General features: G+C 43.0%; 2 protein-coding genes across 3 annotated transcripts in view; one reads left to right on the top strand and one right to left on the bottom strand.

Moving 5' to 3' along the window:
* Positions 1-5952, bottom strand: part of mrps11 (mitochondrial ribosomal protein S11) — a 32842-nt gene extending 26890 nt beyond the window's left edge. Inside the window, exons 1-2 of the mRNA XM_078529976.1 lie at positions 5125-5952; positions 2951-3079 (exon numbers count right to left, since the gene is read on the bottom strand). Of these exons, the coding sequence (XP_078386102.1) occupies positions 2951-3079; positions 5125-5189 (194 nt within the window). The 5' untranslated portion in view covers positions 5190-5952. The remainder of the gene's footprint in view (positions 1-2950; positions 3080-5124) is intronic.
* Positions 5604-16158, top strand: mrpl46 (mitochondrial ribosomal protein L46). 2 transcript variants are annotated; one of them, XM_078529975.1, is made up of 4 exons: positions 5604-5945; positions 8616-8814; positions 14398-14571; positions 15021-16158. In XM_078529975.1, exons 1-4 carry the CDS (start codon positions 5709-5711, stop codon positions 15281-15283), a joined length of 873 nt encoding a protein of 290 aa, XP_078386101.1. In that variant the 5' UTR covers positions 5604-5708; the 3' UTR covers positions 15284-16158. The 2 variants fall into 2 exon arrangements, with proteins under 2 accessions (XP_078386101.1, XP_078386100.1); XM_078529974.1 differs by having other exon boundaries at positions 5654-5945; positions 14398-14574; positions 15021-15340.
* The last annotated feature ends 3111 nt before the right edge of the window (positions 16159-19269 follow it).

Here is a 19269-nt window from a genome sequence, read left to right as displayed (position 1 = left end):
TTTCTTTTTTATGGGATGTGGGTGTCGCTGGCTAGGCCAGCATTCATTGCCCATCCCTAATTGCCCTTGTTCAGAGGGCATTAAAGAGTCAACCACATTGCTGTGGGTCTGGAGTCACATGTAGGCCAGACCAAGTAAGGCAGATTTCCTTCCTTAAAGGGCATTGGTGAACCAGGTGGGTTTTTATGACAATGGGCAATGGTTTCATGGTCGTCATCAGACTTTGAATTCCAGACTTTTATTGATTTCAAATTCCACCATCTGCAGTGGTGGGATTTGAAACCAGGTCCCCAGAGCATTACCCTGGGTCTCAGGAATACTAATCAGTGACAGCACCACTATGCCCCCACCCCTAGCCTAGAAAGCAACTGTAGTGCAGCCTACTTCAGATCTTAAATTTTACAGTATTGAATAGAGAGTATCTGAAAAAGCGCTGTACAATTGCCAGACTGGAAAAGATTAAACGATTTATGAGCAGTTCAAAGCAGGTTGGGCATTTAAAAAAGACTGTGAGCCAGTCCGATTGCCAACATGTAAAATGGGACCTGACTCCACATGAAAAGCCAGATCATTTTGCTTGTGGCATTTATTAAGAGCCTGTCTCAGAAAACAGGATTTTCCTGTTCCGTTTTCAAACATCACAATTTCTGGGTAACCAATTCTGAGGGAAGAGGAGATGATGTAGTGGTATTGTTGCTGGACATCCAGAGACCCAGGGTAATGCTCTGGGGACCCAGGTTCGAATCCCGCCACGGCAGATGGTGGAATTTGAATTCAATAAAAATCTGGAAGTCTAATGATGACCATGAAACCATTGTCGATTGTTGTAAAAAAACCCATCTGGTTCACTAATGCCCTTTAGGGAAGGAAATGTGGTTGACTCTTAAGTGCCCTCTGATATGGCCCAGCAAGCAACTCAGTTGTGTCAAAACCGCTACAAAGCCTAAAAAGGAATGAAACTGGACTGATCACCTGGCATTGACCTACGCACCAGAAAAGACAATGGCAATCTCAGCTCTGTCGACCCTGCAAAGTCCTCCTTGCTAATATCTGGGGGCTAGTGCCAAAATTGGGAGAGTTATCTCACAGACTGGTCAAGCAACAGCCTGACATAGTCATCCTCACGGAATCATATCTTACAGATAATGTCCCAGACACCACCATCACCATCCCTGGGTATGTCCTGTCCCACCAGCAGGACAGACCCAGCAGACGTGGCAGCACTGTGGTGGGAGGGAGTTGCCCTGGGCATCCTCAATGTCGACTCCGGACCCCATGAAGTCTTATGACACCAGGTCAAACATGGGCAAGGAAACCTCCTGTTTATTACCACGTACCGCCCTCCCTCAGCTGATGAATCAGTGCTCCTCCAAGTTGAACACCACTTGGAAGAAATACTGAGGGTGGCAAGGGCGCAGAATGTACTCTGGGTGGGGACTTCAATTTTCATCACCATGAGTGGCTCGGTAGCACCACTACTGACCGAGCTGCTAAACTGTCTGTGGCAGGTGTTGAGGGAAAAACATACTTGACCTAATCCTCACCAACCTATCTACTGCAGATGCATCTGTCCATGACAGTAACGGTGGGAGTGACCACCGCACAGTTGTTGTGGAGACGAAGTCCCGCCTTCACATCATATTGTTCAGACATGGACAAAACAGCTGAACTCCCGAGGCAAGGTGAGAATAACTGCCCTTGACATCAAGGCAGCATTTGACCGAAAGTGGCAGCAAGGAGCCCTAGCAAAACTGGAGTCAATGGGAATCAGGGAGAAAACTCTCCGCTGGTTGGAGTCATACCTAGCACAAAAGAAGATGGTTGTGGTTGTTGGAGGTCAGTCATCTCAGCTCCAGGACATCACTGCAGGAGTTCCTCAGGGTAGTGTCCTTGGCCCAACCATTTTCAGTTGCTTCATCAATGACCTTCCTTCCATCATAAGGTAAGAAGTGGGGATGTTCACTGATGATAGCACAATGTTCAGTACCATTCGCGATTCCTCCGATACTGAAGCAATCCATGTCCAAATGCAGCAATACCTGGACAATATCGAGGCTTGGGCTGACAAGTGGCAAGTAACATTTACGCCACACAAGTGTCAGGCAATGACCATTTCCAACAAGAGAGAATCTAACCATCGCCCCTTGAAGTTCAATGGCATTGCCATAGCTGAATCCCCCACTATCAACATCCTGGGGGTTATCATTGACCAGAAACTGAACTAGGCTAGCCATATAAATACTGTGGCTACAAGAGCAGGTCAGAGGCTGGGAATCCTGTGATAAGTAACTCACCTGACTCCCAAAAACCTGCCTACTATCTACAAGGCACAAGTCAGGAGTGTGATGGAATACTCCCCACTTGCCTGGATGAGTGTAGCTCCCACAACAGTCAAGAAGTTTGACATCATCTAGGACAAAGCAGCCCACTTGATTGGCACCACATCCACAAACATTCACTTCCTCCACCACCAACATGCAGTAGCAGCAGTGTGTACTATCTACAAGATGCACTGCAGGAATTCACCAAGGCTCCTTGGACAGCACCTTCCAAACCCACGACCACTACCATCTAGAAGGACAAGGGCAGCTGATAGATAGGAACACCACCACCTGGAAGTACCCCCCACCAAGTCACTCACCATCCTGACCAGGAAATATATTGTCAGTTTCTTCACTGTCGCTGGTTCAAAATCCTGGAACTTCCTTCCTAACAGCATTGTGGGTGTACCTACCCCATATGGACTGCAGTGGTTCAAGAGGGCAGCTCACCACCACCTTCGCAAGGGCAACTAGGGATGGGCAATAAATACTGGCCCAGCCAGGGAAGCTCACATCCCATGAATGAATAAAAGAAAAGAAATTGGACTGTTTGGATCCAAATTAGACATTTGGGTTTCGCCAAAAAAATCATGTTTAAAACAGTGCAGCTGATAAAGGAGGTGGAATACCTGAAATCTGCTGAATGCTTGGTGTGTGTTGGCTCTGTGGAGTTGCTCTCCTTTTCTGCTAGCTCTTGTAGCTTCTGTAAACCTGTGTGTACCAGACGGCACTGGCCCTCCACTGAACTAACATGGGAACTGGAAGAAAAAAACATAGGCAAGTTAGCATAATAAAAACCGCAAAGTTTTAAGCAAAGAAAATAGACTGAATTTACCTTAATAACTGCATTATTCAGAAATCACACCATCGCCCTTTCATGGTGAAATCTTACCCCATCTTCACCCACCTACGCTACTGAACACCATATTTCAAACCCGCTACTTTGGTTAAGGAAATGAAGGTCAAACATTTGTCTTTCTTTATATCAGTACTGAAAACTGCTGCATTATCCAAGGTGCAGTCTTTTGGGTAAGACTTTGGATAAAACTTTTTCTTAACAGCACCTTCCAAACTTGCAACCTCTACCCCCTGGAAAGACAAGGGCATCTGATGCATGGGAACACCAATACCTGCAAGTTCCCCTCCAAGTCACACACACCATCCTGACTTGGAACTACATCACCGTTCCTTTATTGTCGCTGAGTCAAAATCCTGGGACTCCCTTCTTAACAGCGCTATGGGTATACCTACAACACTTGGACTGCAGCGGTTCAAGAAGATGGCTCACCACCACCTTCTCAAGGGCACTTAGAGATAGGCAACAAATGGTGGCCTGGCTAGTGATGCCCACATTCCATGAAAGAAGGAAAGAAAATGTGTATTAAAGATCCCATGGTTCAACTGGAAGGGGAACAGGGAGGGTCTCCAAGCTTCAGTTAACATTCTTTCACAAACACCATCAAAACCAGATTAATTGGTCATTCAACAAGTACTTATATTAAAGTTGCATCATTTGAATTAAGAATAAGGAAATTTGAGCCAGGAGAGGAAGACTCGAAGGGATGGCCCAAGGAATGGTCAGAGATGGGTTTTTATAAATTGGAGAGAGGTAAGAGTTTCCGAGACTGAGTTCTAAGAGTTAGGATTGAAGTGGTTGAACATGCTGCGACTAGTGATGGGACAAGTGGAAGGGTGCTGCCTAGAAATGTTTAGAAAGGGATGAAGAGATGGGAGCAGATTGCAAAGAAAGAGTGAGACAATTGTTTAGAAGGATTTATTGATTAAAAACAATGCTGGGAGAGCAAGAATGAATTCAGTCAGCACAGAATGTGGGACAGCATACTTTTGCATTTTTGGACAAATCAGAATTTATATTGGATGAGGAAATGTCTTGAGTTTAGGTGGCACCTTTCATAACCACAGGATATCCCAAAATTACTTGACAGTCAATTGAGTATATTTTTGACATCATCACTATTGTAATGTAGGAAATATTAGGAAGGACAAGGCTGACACTCTGCACTGTTGGCAATGCCGTCTTTCGAATGAGACTTTAAACCAAAGCCCTGTCTGCATGCTGTGGTGGATATAAAAGCTCCCATAGCACTATTTCAAAGAAGGCCAAGGGAGTTATCCTCAGTGTCCTGGCCAACATTTATCCCTTAATCAACATCACAAAAACAGATTATTTGGACATTATCACATTGCTGTTTGTGGGAACTTGCTCTGCACAAATTGCCTGCTGCATTTCCTACATTAAAACGGTGACTATACTTCAAAAGTGAATTGGCTGTAAAGCACTTTGAGACGTCTGGTGGTCATGATAGGTGCTATATAAATGCAAGATTTTTAAAAAGAAAGTGATCATGGTTAAACCAGCAAGGACACAGGAGTGTGGTGAGGGCAGGTTCAACTGAAGCATTCAAAAGGTTATCTGAAAAGGAAGGTGCAGGATTACGGGGGGGGGGGGGTATGACATTAGGTGAGCTGCTCATTCCAAGAGTCGGTGCAGACAAGATGGGCCAAATGGCCTCCTCCGGTGCCGTAACAATTCTGTGATAGAGTTTAGAGATGACAATTGGGGGGGGGGGGGGGGGGGAGGATAGAGGCGAAAGGAGCTGATTTGGGCTGAATGCAGGCGATATTCCAGAGGTGCTCACTGAGAGTGAGTGTGTGGGACTCAATGAGCAGCCAGACTGGGGCCGAGCGGCCTCCTGTTAGTGAAGGGGGTGGGGGGGAGGACTGGTCTCCATGGAAATGCGGCCTAGCAGCGGCCTGCCCGCTGAGAGGCGCATCTACTCACCAGCCGCCTGTAGCCTGCAGCAGCCCCCGGCCCAGCCACCACAGCACACTCCGTGCCCCCAGCATCGTTAAGGTGAAGAGTCTGTGGGGTTAGGTCGGGCTCCCAGGCCCGGTTGGCTCAGGGGAGGCCCAGACCCACACCAACACAACAGGGGGAACCTAACCATACCAGCACATGCATTTATCCCTTAGGTCAGAAATACAAAAGAAATTAGCAGAGTAATATGATTATAAAATCTATTGTTTATTTTATAACCATTCGGGTTCATAGGTACGCAATTATCTTGAAGTATTGGACGAGGGCAAAATATCTCTTTCCCCCCCCGCGCCCGCACTTGGTATCGTCAGACACCAGGCTTCGACTGTTCCATTTATTTATTCATAGGGGTCGCAATAAGAATTTCCGATGGATTGCGCCGCAATTTTCAGTTGTTATCGTACTGAGTTTGCCCAGTAGATTTTATTTACACAGTTTATCCCAATGTGAAACGATGATATTAAGGCGGGATTGATCGTGGTGGTGGTGCTTGTGGTTGGTTCCCCCCCCCCCTCTGCCCTCCCTGTGATCACGGTGCTTGGTGCAAGATGGCGGCGGCGGCGCTGCGTCGCGTTCCCGCGCTAGCCCGCCCGGGCTTTGGAGTCAGGCTCAAGCAAGGGACGGTGCGAGGCTCGGCGCTCCATTCCATGAAGGTGACGGGCAGCCCAGACTCAAACCAGGTGCCGGGTTGGCAATGTTACGGCGCGGTGTTTGTGCAGCGGGCGGCCGTCCTATCGCGGGAGGAGAACCCGATGGAAAGCGCGTACAAGAGGCTGCTGGAACAGGTGGGGTGCGCATGCGCAGAGTGCGAGGGAGTGCGCCTGCGCATTTTTGTGTTCCTCATTGAAGTTCTGGGAACAGGCCATTCAGCTCCTTGAACCTGTCCTATCTCTCAGTTAGATCTTGGACAAAAGGGTCTGCACCCTCAACTATTTATTTACCTACAGATCTCATGTATCTTTAAACGTTGAAAGTTAAGACAAGATAAATTTCCCTGTGAGTGCATTAGTCATTTATAATTTGAGTGTCAGTTATGGCTTAGTTGGTAGCACTCACTACTAACCTGGGTTCCGGGCTCAATTGCCACTCTAGTGCTGTATCGAGGGAGTGCTGCACTGTTGGTGGTGCAGTCTTTCAGATGAGACATTAAACTGAGACCCCATCTGCCTGTTTGAATGTAAAAGATCGTATGGCACTATTTTGAAGAAGAGCAGGGGAGTTATCCATGGGGTCCTCAGCCAACATCACAAAGGTTAACTGGCCATTAACACATTGCTCTTTGTGGGAGTTTGCTGCATGTAAATTAGCTGCCACATTTTCCACTCTACAAAGTGACACACTTCAAGAAGCACTTAATTGGCTGTAAAGTGCTTTGAAACACCCGGTGGCCATGAAAAGCATGAAATAAATACAAGTTCTTCTTTTCAAGAAGTTGGCTCACCACCACATTCTCAAGGGCGATTAGGAATGGGCCACAAATGTTGGCCCAGCCAATAACGCCCACGTCCTGTGTAAGAATTAAAAAATAATTATTATTTGAGGAGTAATCTGGGCAGGCATTCCAACTCAGTACCATCAGAGGTGCCGTCTTACAGGTGGGATGTTAAACCTTATGTCCTCTCGGGTAGTTGTAAAAGATCCCGTGACAGTACTTTGGACAGGGAAGTTCTCCCTGGTGCTCTGACCAATATTCATCCGTCAACCAACGTCAGAACAGGTTATCTGTTTATTGCTGTTTGTGGGAGCTTGCTATGTGCACAGTGACATTGCATATATCACAACAGTAACTTACGTCAAAAGTATTTAATTAGCTGTAAGCCACTTTAGGATCTCCTGAGATCATGAAAGGTGTTATATAAATGCAAGTTTATTTTTCTCTTTTGTTTTTTGTGCAATATTTGTTCAGTGTGATTATGATCAGATATGTTTTAGTGATACTTGTTGAAGGATAAATATGTTGTGTTCAATATTTAATGATGAATTGACTGTGGGATAGACTTACTTTGAGATCAAAGCTCCTACTTTCTTCTTAATAACATAATTTGTTCAAAAGGGCATAAATCCCTGGCGGATACTGCTTAAGCATTGCCCATAATAATTAACTTACCTGTGCTGGTACAGTTAATCCTGTTGTGAAAATTATTCATGGCTCTGAACACCAATCTCTACTGTGGAATAAAAAAATCACTGCATCACCAACAGAATAGACAACTTAAAAGCAAAATACTGCAGATGCTGGAAATCTGAAATGAAAACAGAAAATTCTGGAAAAACTCAGCAAGTCTGGCAGACTGTGGAGAGAGAAACAGAGTTAACGTTTTGAGTCCATATGACTCTTCTTCAGAGCCACTCTTCCAGCATTTTCTGTTTTTATTTCAGAATAGAAAAATTGTTACCTTGTCTTATGCTGATCAGTCAACACCCATGACAAGGTATACTTTTTTTTTTAAGTTATGCCTAGCATGGCACAATACTATCTGTCCATCAGGGCTCATCTTTGATAAAAGCAAAATACTTCGGATGCTAGAAATCAAACAAAAACAGAAAATGCTGGAAAAACTCAGCAGGTCTAACAACATCAGTGGAGAGAGAAACAGAGTTAATGTTTCAAGTCCGTATGACTCTTCTTCAGAGTTCCGAAGAAGAGTCATATGAGCTCGAAACGTTTACTCTTTTTTCCTCTCCACAGATGCTGTTAGACCTGCTGAGTTTTTCCAGCATTGTCTGTTTTTGTTTCAGGTTTTATCTTTGTGTGTACTGAGTTATTTGCTGATATAGGTGCTGCCAATGGTCTCCGTGCCCCTGGACCAGAGAGGGTTGGTGGGGTGGGGGAAGAATCTTAATCATCCCAGTGTTGCTGTTTGTTATGCAATGATTTATGGTGAGAAGTGTATACATGGAAAATATCAAACCTGACTGTGATAGATTCCATAGTCAAATAGCTTTCTGACATTGTGGGCGGAATTTTACAGCCCTGTCATGATGGGGGCAGGTCCGTAAAATGTGGTGAGCCATTCAAAAGTCCATTGACTTCGACAACCGTAAAATCCCGCTGGCGTAAAATTCCACCCAGTGTGTTTAGGTGCACACTTAAAGAATAACTGCATGAATGAGGTATGGGAGGAGGACTTTCCATTGAGTCAGCCTCAACAGAAAGAGAGAAAATGGGATTGATTTTAAATGACTGCCTGCACATTCCTTGGTAATTTAATCAATGTGAGTTTTGAACTTCAAAGTTGTAGCAGCACGAGTCCTACTCTTAACATTTGAATTAGGAAGATCACTAGCTTTGCAGTGATGCTGATGCCATTCGTTTTTTTTTTTATGTCCAGTGCTGCCATGAGTGCACCCTGAATCTAAGTTTTATTCTGCTTGTTGTGAAACACTTTAGCTGGAGGCTACTGTTTAGAAGGCTGGGTTCCTGAAATACAAGTGCTCTCTCCTACATTTTGCAGGTAGAACTGGAAAAAAGCCTCTACTCTGATCACGAGCTCCGAGTCTTTGAAGATGAAGAAAAAATTCGTTGGAGGCAGGCAGAGGATTACGATTCGGATAAGGAAGAGGATGTTGGCCAAGACATTGTGACTGCCCAAGATCTGGAAGATATGTGGGAACAGAAGCTCAGACTGTTTAAAGCTGCTGACAGAGTACAAGGTCTGTGTATTTTTCTGTTTATCGGTATTCTATCATATTTTTCATAAAGTGCGCCGAACTCTTTGTGCTCATTCCCTGCCAGGGATGCAGCATGTTCCATCCAAAATTTTGCTTTTATTGGGAATGAATTGCATTTGAATCAAAGCCTCCACAGTTTCAATTGTCTGATCATTACATGATCAGCCATTTTCTACTTCAGTTTATTTTTTCCAGAGCCTTCAAACTTCCCTCATTTCCTTACTTCCCTCAGTCTTCCCTTCTTTCATACAACCCTGACTTTTACAATTCGAGCTTAGTGTCATCTGATCACTTTTTCTTCATTTGTCTCAGTACCTGTTCTTTTCACCCTTGGTGGTAGGGTAGGATTGTGAGAGATGATAGAAAGCATCTAGTAAATCGGAAGCTGTTCTTGGAATTTTCAACACTTTATCTTTACATGTTAAAGAGTTTTGGACTTTGTTATGTATGGTATGTCTTGTTTAGGTTGCCGTACTTTGCAAGCCACTGCATTATGGGATCGCAAAAAGCCATTTTGTTTTTGAGTTTGGGTGCTGAAGTAAAATAAAACGGAAGCTGCAATATTCAACACCTCCGCGCCTACATGTGTATTGTTTAATCTTTGAAAAGTTATCGGCAGTGCCAATATTAAAACATAACAAATTGGCGACAAGGATGACGGACCTTTGCTGTAATGCCACTTGAAAAGCAAAATTAAAATGAAAGAGTTAGTAAAAGGAAATTACTAGTAAAAAAAAAGAAACAACTGTAAACAAAAAGTAACTGATGAAGAAGAGAAAATAAGGTGGAAAATGACTACAGCTACTGGACCTATGAGACATTTCGATGAGACTGTTGAACAGGGGAGCTCCTACACTGAATGCTTTGAGTTTTTTTGTCCTTGCAAATGGAATTGAAAATATAGCAAGGTAGCAACTTTGTTAAGTGTGATGGGATCTAAAACCTTTGGCTTATTTAGAAACATGGCACAAAGTCGTATGAGGACATTGTAAAAGTTGTGCAGACGCATTTTTGCTCTAAGCCACTTGTCATAGCAGAAAGATTTGGGTTTTGCAAAAGAAACCCAAGAGGGGGAAATAATTGCACAGTATGCTGCAGTACTTAAAAAGCTCACTGAACATTGTGAATTCAATGAAGTACTGAACGATAACCTCTGTGACAGTTTGGTCTGTTGCCATCGTAGTGAAACAATCCAGAAACTCCTCCTGACACAGGCTAACCTCACTTTGCAGAAAGCCATAGAGATTGCGGTCTCTGTGGAGCTGGCTGCAAAAGAAGAACAGCAGCTGAGTGCATCAACTCGAATGCATAACGTGACAGCTGAGTGTGCACACAAGATAGCAAGCAGCTGAGAATGTTACCATTGTTGAAAGCCTGGTCACCATCCATCTGAATGCTGGTACAGAGACCTTGAATGCCATCAGCATGGCAAGAAGGGACACATTAAGCATGCCTGTAAAAACAAAAATGTAGCAGTGGATCAGAAAAACAAACCAGAGAAAAACAAATCTGCAGTCTGGCTACCAACAAGAAAAATATGCATGTCATACAGCAGGAATGGGAGGACCAGAGTGACACTGTGTCCGAAGAAGAAGTGCCCCTCTATACCTTGTCAGTGGTAGGTGGTTCACAGGGCTACTGGATAACACAGCTGCTGGAGGGCCAACCATTATGTATCAAACTGGATACGAGGCAGCGGTTTCTCTGGTCCCAGATGCTGTCTATAAGGAGAAGCTTAAACATCTTCCCTTGATGTCTGCAAAAATCATTTTGAAAACATATACAGGGGAAATTGTACCTATGATGGGCAGAACAGAAGTTAACGTGGAACTAAATGGACAGACTGCTAAGTTACCACTGTTTGTGGTGAAAGGCAACAACCCAGCTTTAGTTGGACGGTCATGGCTTGAGAAGATACAGTTAAACTGGGCAGAAGTACACAACATTGCAACAGGAGAAACTGGTCTGGCAGCTGTTTTTTTTTATATGGAGGTTTGGGAAGCATGAAGGGAATCACCGTAAAATTGAATATCAAAGCTGACTCTCAACCAAAATTTCAGAAGGTTAGAACCATGCCTTATGCCATACGACCAAAAGTTGAAGTTGATCTGGAGTGTCTGGTCAAGCTAGGAGTCTTGGTGCCTGTCTGCCATAGTGAAAGGGCAACACCCATCGTTTCAGTGCTCAAGAAAGACAGCTCCATATGCATCTATGGAAATTTCAAGGTTACTGGGTTGTATGCTGAACAATATCCACTTCTCTGTATTGAGGACCTTTTTGCTGGCCTGCCTGGTGGACCTTGTGTTGCATGGCAACTCTTCCCTGAACGTCCGAGGCTCACTTGACCTTAAGTTTCCAGGAGGATGGAGTTATCAGTCACGTCAGGCTATTTGCTATGGGGCATGAGAGTTATTATTCCAACAACATTGTGGAAACCGGTGTTGGACCAAATGCATTCTGGACACTGTTGGATAATTTGCATGAAAGAGATTACAAGAATCTACTTTTGGTGGCCTGGCCTGGATCTAGATATTGAAGCCAAGGCAAGATCTTATTCTTCATGTCAGACTGTGAGAAACCTCTCCATCCTTGGGATCGGCTGGAAAACCCTTGGCAGTGCATCTACATCAATTTCGTTGGTCCATTTGAAGGAATAATGCTCATGGTGGTTGTGGATGCTCATTCCAAATGACCGGACGTATCAGTGAAGTCTTCCACTACTGAGAGTGCAATTCAAAGACTAAGGGAAATATTCAGTCGTTGCGGGTTACCAGAACAACTTTGAACAACAATGTACTGCAGTTTGTTTTGCAGGAGTTTGAGAATGTTTTGAGAAGTAACGGAATTGAACACACCACCTCAGCACCATACCGTCCACCCATCAATGGATTAGCAGAGAGATTTGTTCAAACCATGAAAGACGCTTTAAGATCGGCACATGGACATTCCTCCATTCAAAAGTGTCTGGATGCATTTCTGCTGACATACCGAAACATGCCACATGCTACGACTGAAGCATCTGCAGCGTTCCGACAAATGGTATGGTGACTGTGCACTTGCTTTGATCTGCTGAGGCCAACAAAAACACGACAAGTTGTGCAAGATCAACAACACGACCAAGTGAAGAGTAGAGCACAAAGATCAAAGCCAAGAATTTTCTGTTCTGGACAAGAAGTTCTAGCTCGTAATTATGCTACCAGAGCTAAATGGGTTCCTGCCACTGTGATTGCTGAGACAGGACCTGTTCCGAACACAGTCCAAACTGAGAATGATCTCACCTGGCAGAGACATGTTGACCAACTGTTGCCAAGTCAAGCACCATCTAAGGATACACCTCTTATGGAAGAGTTTGATTTCACCACTTTGAGTGAACCGTCTCCAAATCAAAGAATGCCAACTCTAGTCTTGCCTCCTCAGACTAGCTTGACTGAAGTTGAAGTCATCTCTCCTTCACCTGCATTAGACACAACTTCAGTTTCTGCTACAAGTTCTAAGTTGTCATCAGTCTCCAATGAGCATTACTCTGAAAGCACCTGAAGTCTGCCATAACCCACACCGGGAGAGACCTCCTGAGCGTCTGAGTTATAGTTAAGGCAAACCCATGTGTTTTGTTTTGGGAGCAGGATAATCCCCAGGGTTCAGCTGGGAATAGAGGCAGCCTACCCTATTTCCCTGGTTCAGAAAATGTGTTGTTAAACTGACATTTCCAATAAGGGGAGAGGAATATGTTATGCACTGTCCATCTTGTTTAGCTTGACACGCTTTGCAAGCCAGTGCATTTTGGGATCGCAGAATCCATTTTGTTTTTAGTTCGGTTGCTGAAGTAAAATAAAATGGAAGCTGTAATGTTCAATCACCTACGTGTGTATTGATTAATCTTTGAAAAGTTATTGGCAGTACCAGTATTAAAATGTAACAGACTTTTAAACATTCCTTAATAATTAATTACATTTTGTGGGTCAATACCTTGACTTAATTATAATCTGTATATTGATATGTATTCACAAATTGATCTGTTCTCCAAAAATTGACATTTTTGACAGGCCATTTCGTAGCACTAAACTAATTTGTCTCTATTTTCTTGTGAGATCTTTGTTCTCCTAGAATTGCAGTTTTAACCCTTTTGATTTTCCCAGAATAAATTAGTGTGGTTCAGGGTGCTACTTTGCTGCCACAGTACAAGCAAGGCCCTGAACCTTTGCTATATTCCTGTAATTAAAAATAAAAGATCGTCAGGCTTATCTTGGACAATGCAGTTTAAAGTGGCTGTTGTTCCACAGAATGTGACTCCAGTGCTTACAAACAGTTACATCTTGCTGTTAACTTGCAGCCTCACTGATCTTTAACATTAATCGCCTTGGGGAGAAGGCTGCAATGTTGTTGAATTTCATTATAAAATTCCTGATGCAGTTTTGAATTGGAGGAACTTTCAGCATTATGTAATTGTGTGTGTCTCAGGACTCAGTCTTTGATAAAGTTACACATATTAGAAACCACCTTCTAAAAGGCTCTTCTGAAACACAAGTTTGGAAGTTTTGTTTTTGCAGCCAGCCTCTGCTGTCAGCCTGGTGGAATCTGTTCGCTAGAAATGTACTGTCCATCATTGTGGATTTGTAACCCCAGAGGACAAATTATAATGATTTATTTGGCTTTTAAAACTGCCTCTGACAACCACAAACACTTTTAATTTAATTTTTTTCATTCAAATGTTGTGATTGATACATTGGAGCAAGGCAAGTGGCACCATTTATTATAGAGAACACATGATGGCAGGGACACTTAAAGTGAAAGAGCGTACAACAGCATATCAGGATTATAAGGTGGAAAAGAAGGCTCTGCTGAGTCTCATCGCTGCATCTTTTTAAAACTGAACATAGGGGGTTTCCCAATAGCTCAGTGAGTGGTGTGGTACTGAGCCATATTGACCAAGAAGGTGCCAGTTGCATTGTTGGCTTGTGCTGAGTTAACTACTTGTCTCGGAAGGCAGTGGAACAGGTTTAATCAGTTTCGGTGCCCCTGAACAAGGAGGGAGAAAAGGATTCAGTGGGGTCCTGCTCCTGATTCCGCAACAGTACACAAATGGATGTGGACTGTCAGATTAGACTTTTCTGATATGTACTCAATAATTGACTATCTTGACACTCACTGCTGCTTAAACATTTGCATAAAGAATAACCACTTGGTCAAAGGAATGGAGGATGACCAGTTTTGCGAAAATACCTCAGCAACAGCCAGCACCATCAGGGAGAATGGGCAAAAATTAGAGGAGGCAAAGAGCATTCATTTTCCAGCAATGCAGTGTATAATAAACCTCCCTGCTGAAGTGGAAAAACTAGATGTTTAGTTTTAAATGTTAGAAGTGGAAGTTTAATAATGATAAAAGAATATCAGTTCCCAGGAGGAAAATGAAACTATTCATGATCCATCTGTGATTTATTTAATGCAAATGCACCCTTCCTCGATTGGAAAAAAATCCAGAGGAGAAGTTGCTAAATCATTTCTTACAACAGTGTCGATGGTCGTCTGGACAATTATTCAAAATGTGTTTTTCTGCCTCTCTCTTAGAAGCTGACAAGAAGAATGACAGATCGACATTGAACAGGCGATTGGACGAGAAACTGATATTACTAGTAAAAGAAAAAGTGGGAGACGAGGAGATCTGGTTGCTGCCACAGAGTGAATGGAAGCCAGGAGAAACCATGAGACAGACTGCAGAACGCACCCTGTCTACATTATCTGGTAGCAGCTTTTGTGGTAGTTTTTAATATATAATACCCTATTCAATTAGGATCATAGAGTGATATGGCACAGAAAGGGGCCATGCAGCACATTGTGCCTGTGGCGACAGTTCAGCAGAGCTATCCAATTAATCCCACTTCCTTGCTCCTTCCCTAAAGCCCTGTAGTTTTTTTCCTCTTCCAGCATTGATCTGATTTTCTTTTGAATGTTACTATTGAATCTGCTTCTACCATCCTCTCAAGCAGTGCATTCACAACAATTTGCTGTTTTTATTTTTAAAAGGTTTGTCAGGAAATTTTCTGTTTCTTTTTCTATTCAGACATCCTTTCTCCTTAATTATATCTGTTTCTGGCATATTTAAGTTTGCTTTCTCTCACAATAATGGTAGCTACTGCTTCTTGGAATATCACTTTTTAATTAATTTTTTCCTCCCCTTTTAAATTTTGTAGGAAATGAATTGCAAGCTATTTTTCTGGGCAATGCTCCGGCTGGTTTTTATAAGTACCAGTATCCTAAGACCATGCGAACTTCCGACACTGTGGGGGCCAAAGTGTTTTTCTTTAAAGCCTTGCTGATGACTGGAGACCTCAAGACAAGAAGGAAGGGAGACTATGTATGGGTAACTAAAAGCGAACTGAAGGACTACCTCAAACCAAAATACCTACAGCAAGTTAATCGCTTCATCTTTGATACCTCGGCAATGTACGAGTAAAAGTTTATTTTGTTAAAATGGAATCGTTGTGAAAAGTAAATTATGTGATGAATTTTACGTTTCTCCCATTTCTCTCAAATCATATTTTGGAGAGTCCCGGAAACTTCCGCTATGTTCCTAATAAGATCAAAACTCTCACTGGGAATGTCCCACGTTCAAAACCTGGTTTGTACTCGATTATTGTCATTGGGATGCTTTAATTGGCCTTGGTGCCCTTGCTTAGTAAGGGAAAATCAGCTTGGAGTCCTACTTTAACTATGTTGTGACCTCCTACTGCAAAGTATGCATATGGGAATCAGTTTGAGCACATGATCAAACTTGCTGTTAGCCGCTTGGAGAATTTGCTGCTGCCTGTTGAATTGTGCCAGTAGGAAATCAACACAAGGAGGGCAGATAATTGGAGGTGTGAGGTGGCAACGGGGGTGGGGGTTGAGGAATCCCAACTCTAAAGACTTTGTTCTCTCTCTCATTTGTCTGTACAAAGCTTACACCCTCAAACTTGCACTCAGGGAGCACCCACCCTGAGCAACACTTGTCTGTTCCCTACCAGCAAAATCCCGGGTCTTGAGACTGGTTTCAAACTGAAGCCGATTTTAAGGCATGCAGGTTGTTTAAACTTTGTATAATTGACAAATCCACTAATCATGAAATTTGAACTTAAAAATTGCTTTCAGGCTGGAGGGTGCGGGTCAGGTTACTTTCTCTGGATTTCACCCTATTGCTCCCAGAACCCATTGGTGTACTCCTGTGTTTTTATGAAAATAATTCTTGTGAATTCATATCACTGCCCATAACAGTAAGGAGACCTTGAGACCAATGTGAATCAAAATATGATTTTTCCCCATCCAACATATATATGTGTAAATTTACAGAGACCTAAGTGTTGAATTGCGAATTCTTGCTTACTAGAATATATCACATGCCACAATGATCTCTACTTCATGAGGTGGAAATGTACGTACTCCATCAGACTGAAATTCTGGCTCCCATCCAATAGATGAATTTACTTAATGTTAAACAAGTAAATGAACCATATTTAGTACAAGTGGTTATAGTAATTACAGATTTTGCTCAACTTCTCCATCTCAAAATGGAGGACACCACACCTACAACTTTTAATATAAACCTGACCTTTGATACATGGTGAAACACTGCTGCAGAGCCTAGTACCTCTGCTGATTCCAGACTGACTACAGATCTAGAGAAAGTCAGTTGCAGATATATCATTCTGAATCCTTTCAAGATATAGTGAAAGGAAGGACTTTGTAAATGTAATATAGCTGAGAAAAATAGTTTTTAAAAGAATGGTTGAATTATGTGGAATGGCTTGAATCATATTTGAATACCATGGATAATCTGTTAGTCAGCTCCCTGTCCAAGGAGAGTGGCAACAAGCAAAGCAAGGCTTCCAAGCTGATACCTGTTTCTGTCTACCCTGGATGCAGTAGATGTGCTATCCAGTTTTTAGAAACAGCTACAGCTGTCTGTGCTTTGACCAGCAAGAATATGTGAATGAAAGCATCATAGATATAAAAGCACCAGTTCCGTTGCACTGGTATCCACCTCTCAACGTTTCAAGATCCTGGAATATTTCTCCCACCACATCAGTCTTACATTCATTAAGGTCTTGGAGCACTATTGGACTGGATGTTTCTCACGAGTACTACCAGACCAGCCATCCCAACTCCCACAATGAGTGCTACCAGATCCTGTTATCGCATGCCCAAATGCTACTTGAGTATGTCACTCCCAGTGCTGGTATACCTTACCCTGGGATTCTGAACCTTGTGATTCTGTTTTGCCCACAGACTTCCAGAAACTGGAACCCCTTTCTTTTGTGCTGCTACACACAGACATCATTTGCACCCTTGGACTTCCTGCTTTACTGCCAGAGCTGGAACTCCCCCGCCAATACCACTAGGTCGCAGGAACCATCCAGTAAAATTAACCCATATTTCGATCCCTTGGAGCTAGTGAGACCCAGATTCCCACTCTACAATGCTGTCATGCAGCAAAACTGCCAACTATGTCTTCAAGCAGAATAACCACCATAACTGCTATTAATTGGGACATGGCATTCTTACAATCAACAATTGCTTACCATCTTTGTAGCTTGGGCTTGAAAAAAGGTAAAAAAAATCTAGGCCACTCTTTTACAATCTTCCAAGGTACCAGCCAGCTGGATAGAAACAGGGAAGGAGGGAAATGGGGAGAGGGGCACAGGTGAGATGCTTGTAAAAAATTTATTCTTTTGTGGGATGTGGGTATCGCTGGCAAGGCTAGCATTTGTTGCCATCCCTAATTGCCCTTGAACTGAGTGGCTTGCTAGGCCATTTCAGAGGGCAGTTAAGAGTCAACCACATTACTGTGGATCTGGAGTCACATGTAGGCTGGACCAAGTATTTTTGGCAATATTTCTTTCCCTAAAGGACATTAGTGAACCAGATGGGTTTTTACGACAATTGATGGCAATTTCATGGTTATCACTACAGAAACTAGCTTTCAGTTCAATGGACTTTATAGCTGCTGAGTAAATCCTCTTAGTGCAAGAGGTACTAATGGTCAGAAAAGTCAGCCAGTGGGTTAGGGAAATGCAGATAAAGAGGAATTTGGATCAGCTGGGCAAGAGAAAATTGAGGCATGGATGGCATCCATTGGGCTTGAGAATACCAGGCAGTGGACTGACTGGTGTGGATGGGAAATGCTGCCAGCAGGTGTTACTATAGAAGGGGAACTTGCAGGGTGGGGGGTGTGGGTGGAATTGGGGGAAGGGATTGGCAACCAGCTGGTGTGTTAGAATAGTCATGGCAATGAGTGCTGGGAGAACAGTGGACACAGCAGTGAATGAACGGAAATTTGAGTAATCCATGATTTACTGCTCATGGAGAAGTGTGGGTCCATGATTCTTGCTTAGAAGAGGGAGGGGGAGGTCAGGTCAGAAAGAAAAGTGCAGATATTGGGTGGGAGGTTTTCTATCCTGGTTCTTCACCACTTCAGTCTTATGCTGTTGTCTACTTGGACTCAGCGCCTTACAGCCATCACCTATCATAGTTTTTTGATGCACGTTTTGTGTGTGAAGGGTTGGGGGATGAGGACACGAGGCCAAAAAGTGGGCGGTGGAAAAGTAGCCAAAGATTTGCTGATCTGGGAGGACATCTTGCTGAGCATGGAGGGGAGTTGGTGGTCAAATATTTGCTCACATTTGTGGATGATAAATCTCCACTGTGATAAAAATGGTTCCTGCAAAGGTTGTGCAGCTTTCAAGATGTTTCTTCTAAAGATCTCTCTTGTCATTATCGGGCCACTGACATCCCTTTGTTTATTATTAAACAAAATATTTCAATCTTCTCACATGAGGTATTTCCTCCCCGCTTCTTTTCCGTTTGTGTCTCAATTTCAATCTCCCTAGAGTCCTCTACTTTGCATTATTTCCTCTGTTCTGCAGCAGTCCATGGTTGGATTCAATTGGTTACTTTACTAATAAAAAGGGATTTCTACTGATGTTTTCTTTTTCTGCCGCTTACTCTGCTTAGTTTGAGGATTCGCTCATGGTCCCATTGGGGCTAAAATATAACATTAATTATATATTAAATTTGCATATAGCATGCACCTTCTGTGTCACATTTCTGATAGCTGTTTCCTGTCACATGTTGTTGATTGGCTCAAAGTTAAAAAGTGGCAAATTAGAAATAATAAGTTAAGGAAATATATGTGTCGAACACATGGAAAGCGGCTGTAAAAACTACCATTGGAAAACCACTAAAGGTTAAGTAAAATAACTGATTCTGCATGATTAGTATTAGAAGAAAGGGGAGGATAAACCATTCAAATTGCCCCACAAAAACTTCAAGTCCTTTTTTCTTTGTACTACTATGCTACATTTACTGATTCAAAGGTTTTCTGTCTCTTTTAATGTCTTCATTGAAGTTCTTGCTGTAAAGCCTTGATCTGTCTCGAAAGACTAATCTTCAGATGGATTTTCTTTT

Source organism: Cetorhinus maximus, chromosome 26 (genome assembly GCF_964194155.1).
Source record: "Cetorhinus maximus chromosome 26, sCetMax3.hap1.1, whole genome shotgun sequence".
Lineage (NCBI taxonomy): Eukaryota > Metazoa > Chordata > Chondrichthyes > Lamniformes > Cetorhinidae > Cetorhinus > Cetorhinus maximus.
Note: the sequence above shows the minus strand (reverse complement) of the source record. Positions and strands in the feature narration are given on the sequence as shown.

Bases quoted from the DNA above. Each gene is read 5' to 3' on its own strand.
- mrpl46 (XM_078529974.1), top strand. From the start codon at position 5,709: ATGGCGGCGGCGGCGCTGCGTCGCGTTCCCGCGCTAGCCCGCCCGGGC. The intron at 8,815-14,397 runs GTCTGTGTATTT...CCTCTCTCTTAG, and splicing joins AGCTGCTGACAGAGTACAAG to AAGCTGACAAGAAGAATGAC. The intron at 14,575-15,020 runs GCAGCTTTTGTG...TAAATTTTGTAG, and splicing joins CCTGTCTACATTATCTGGTA to GAAATGAATTGCAAGCTATT.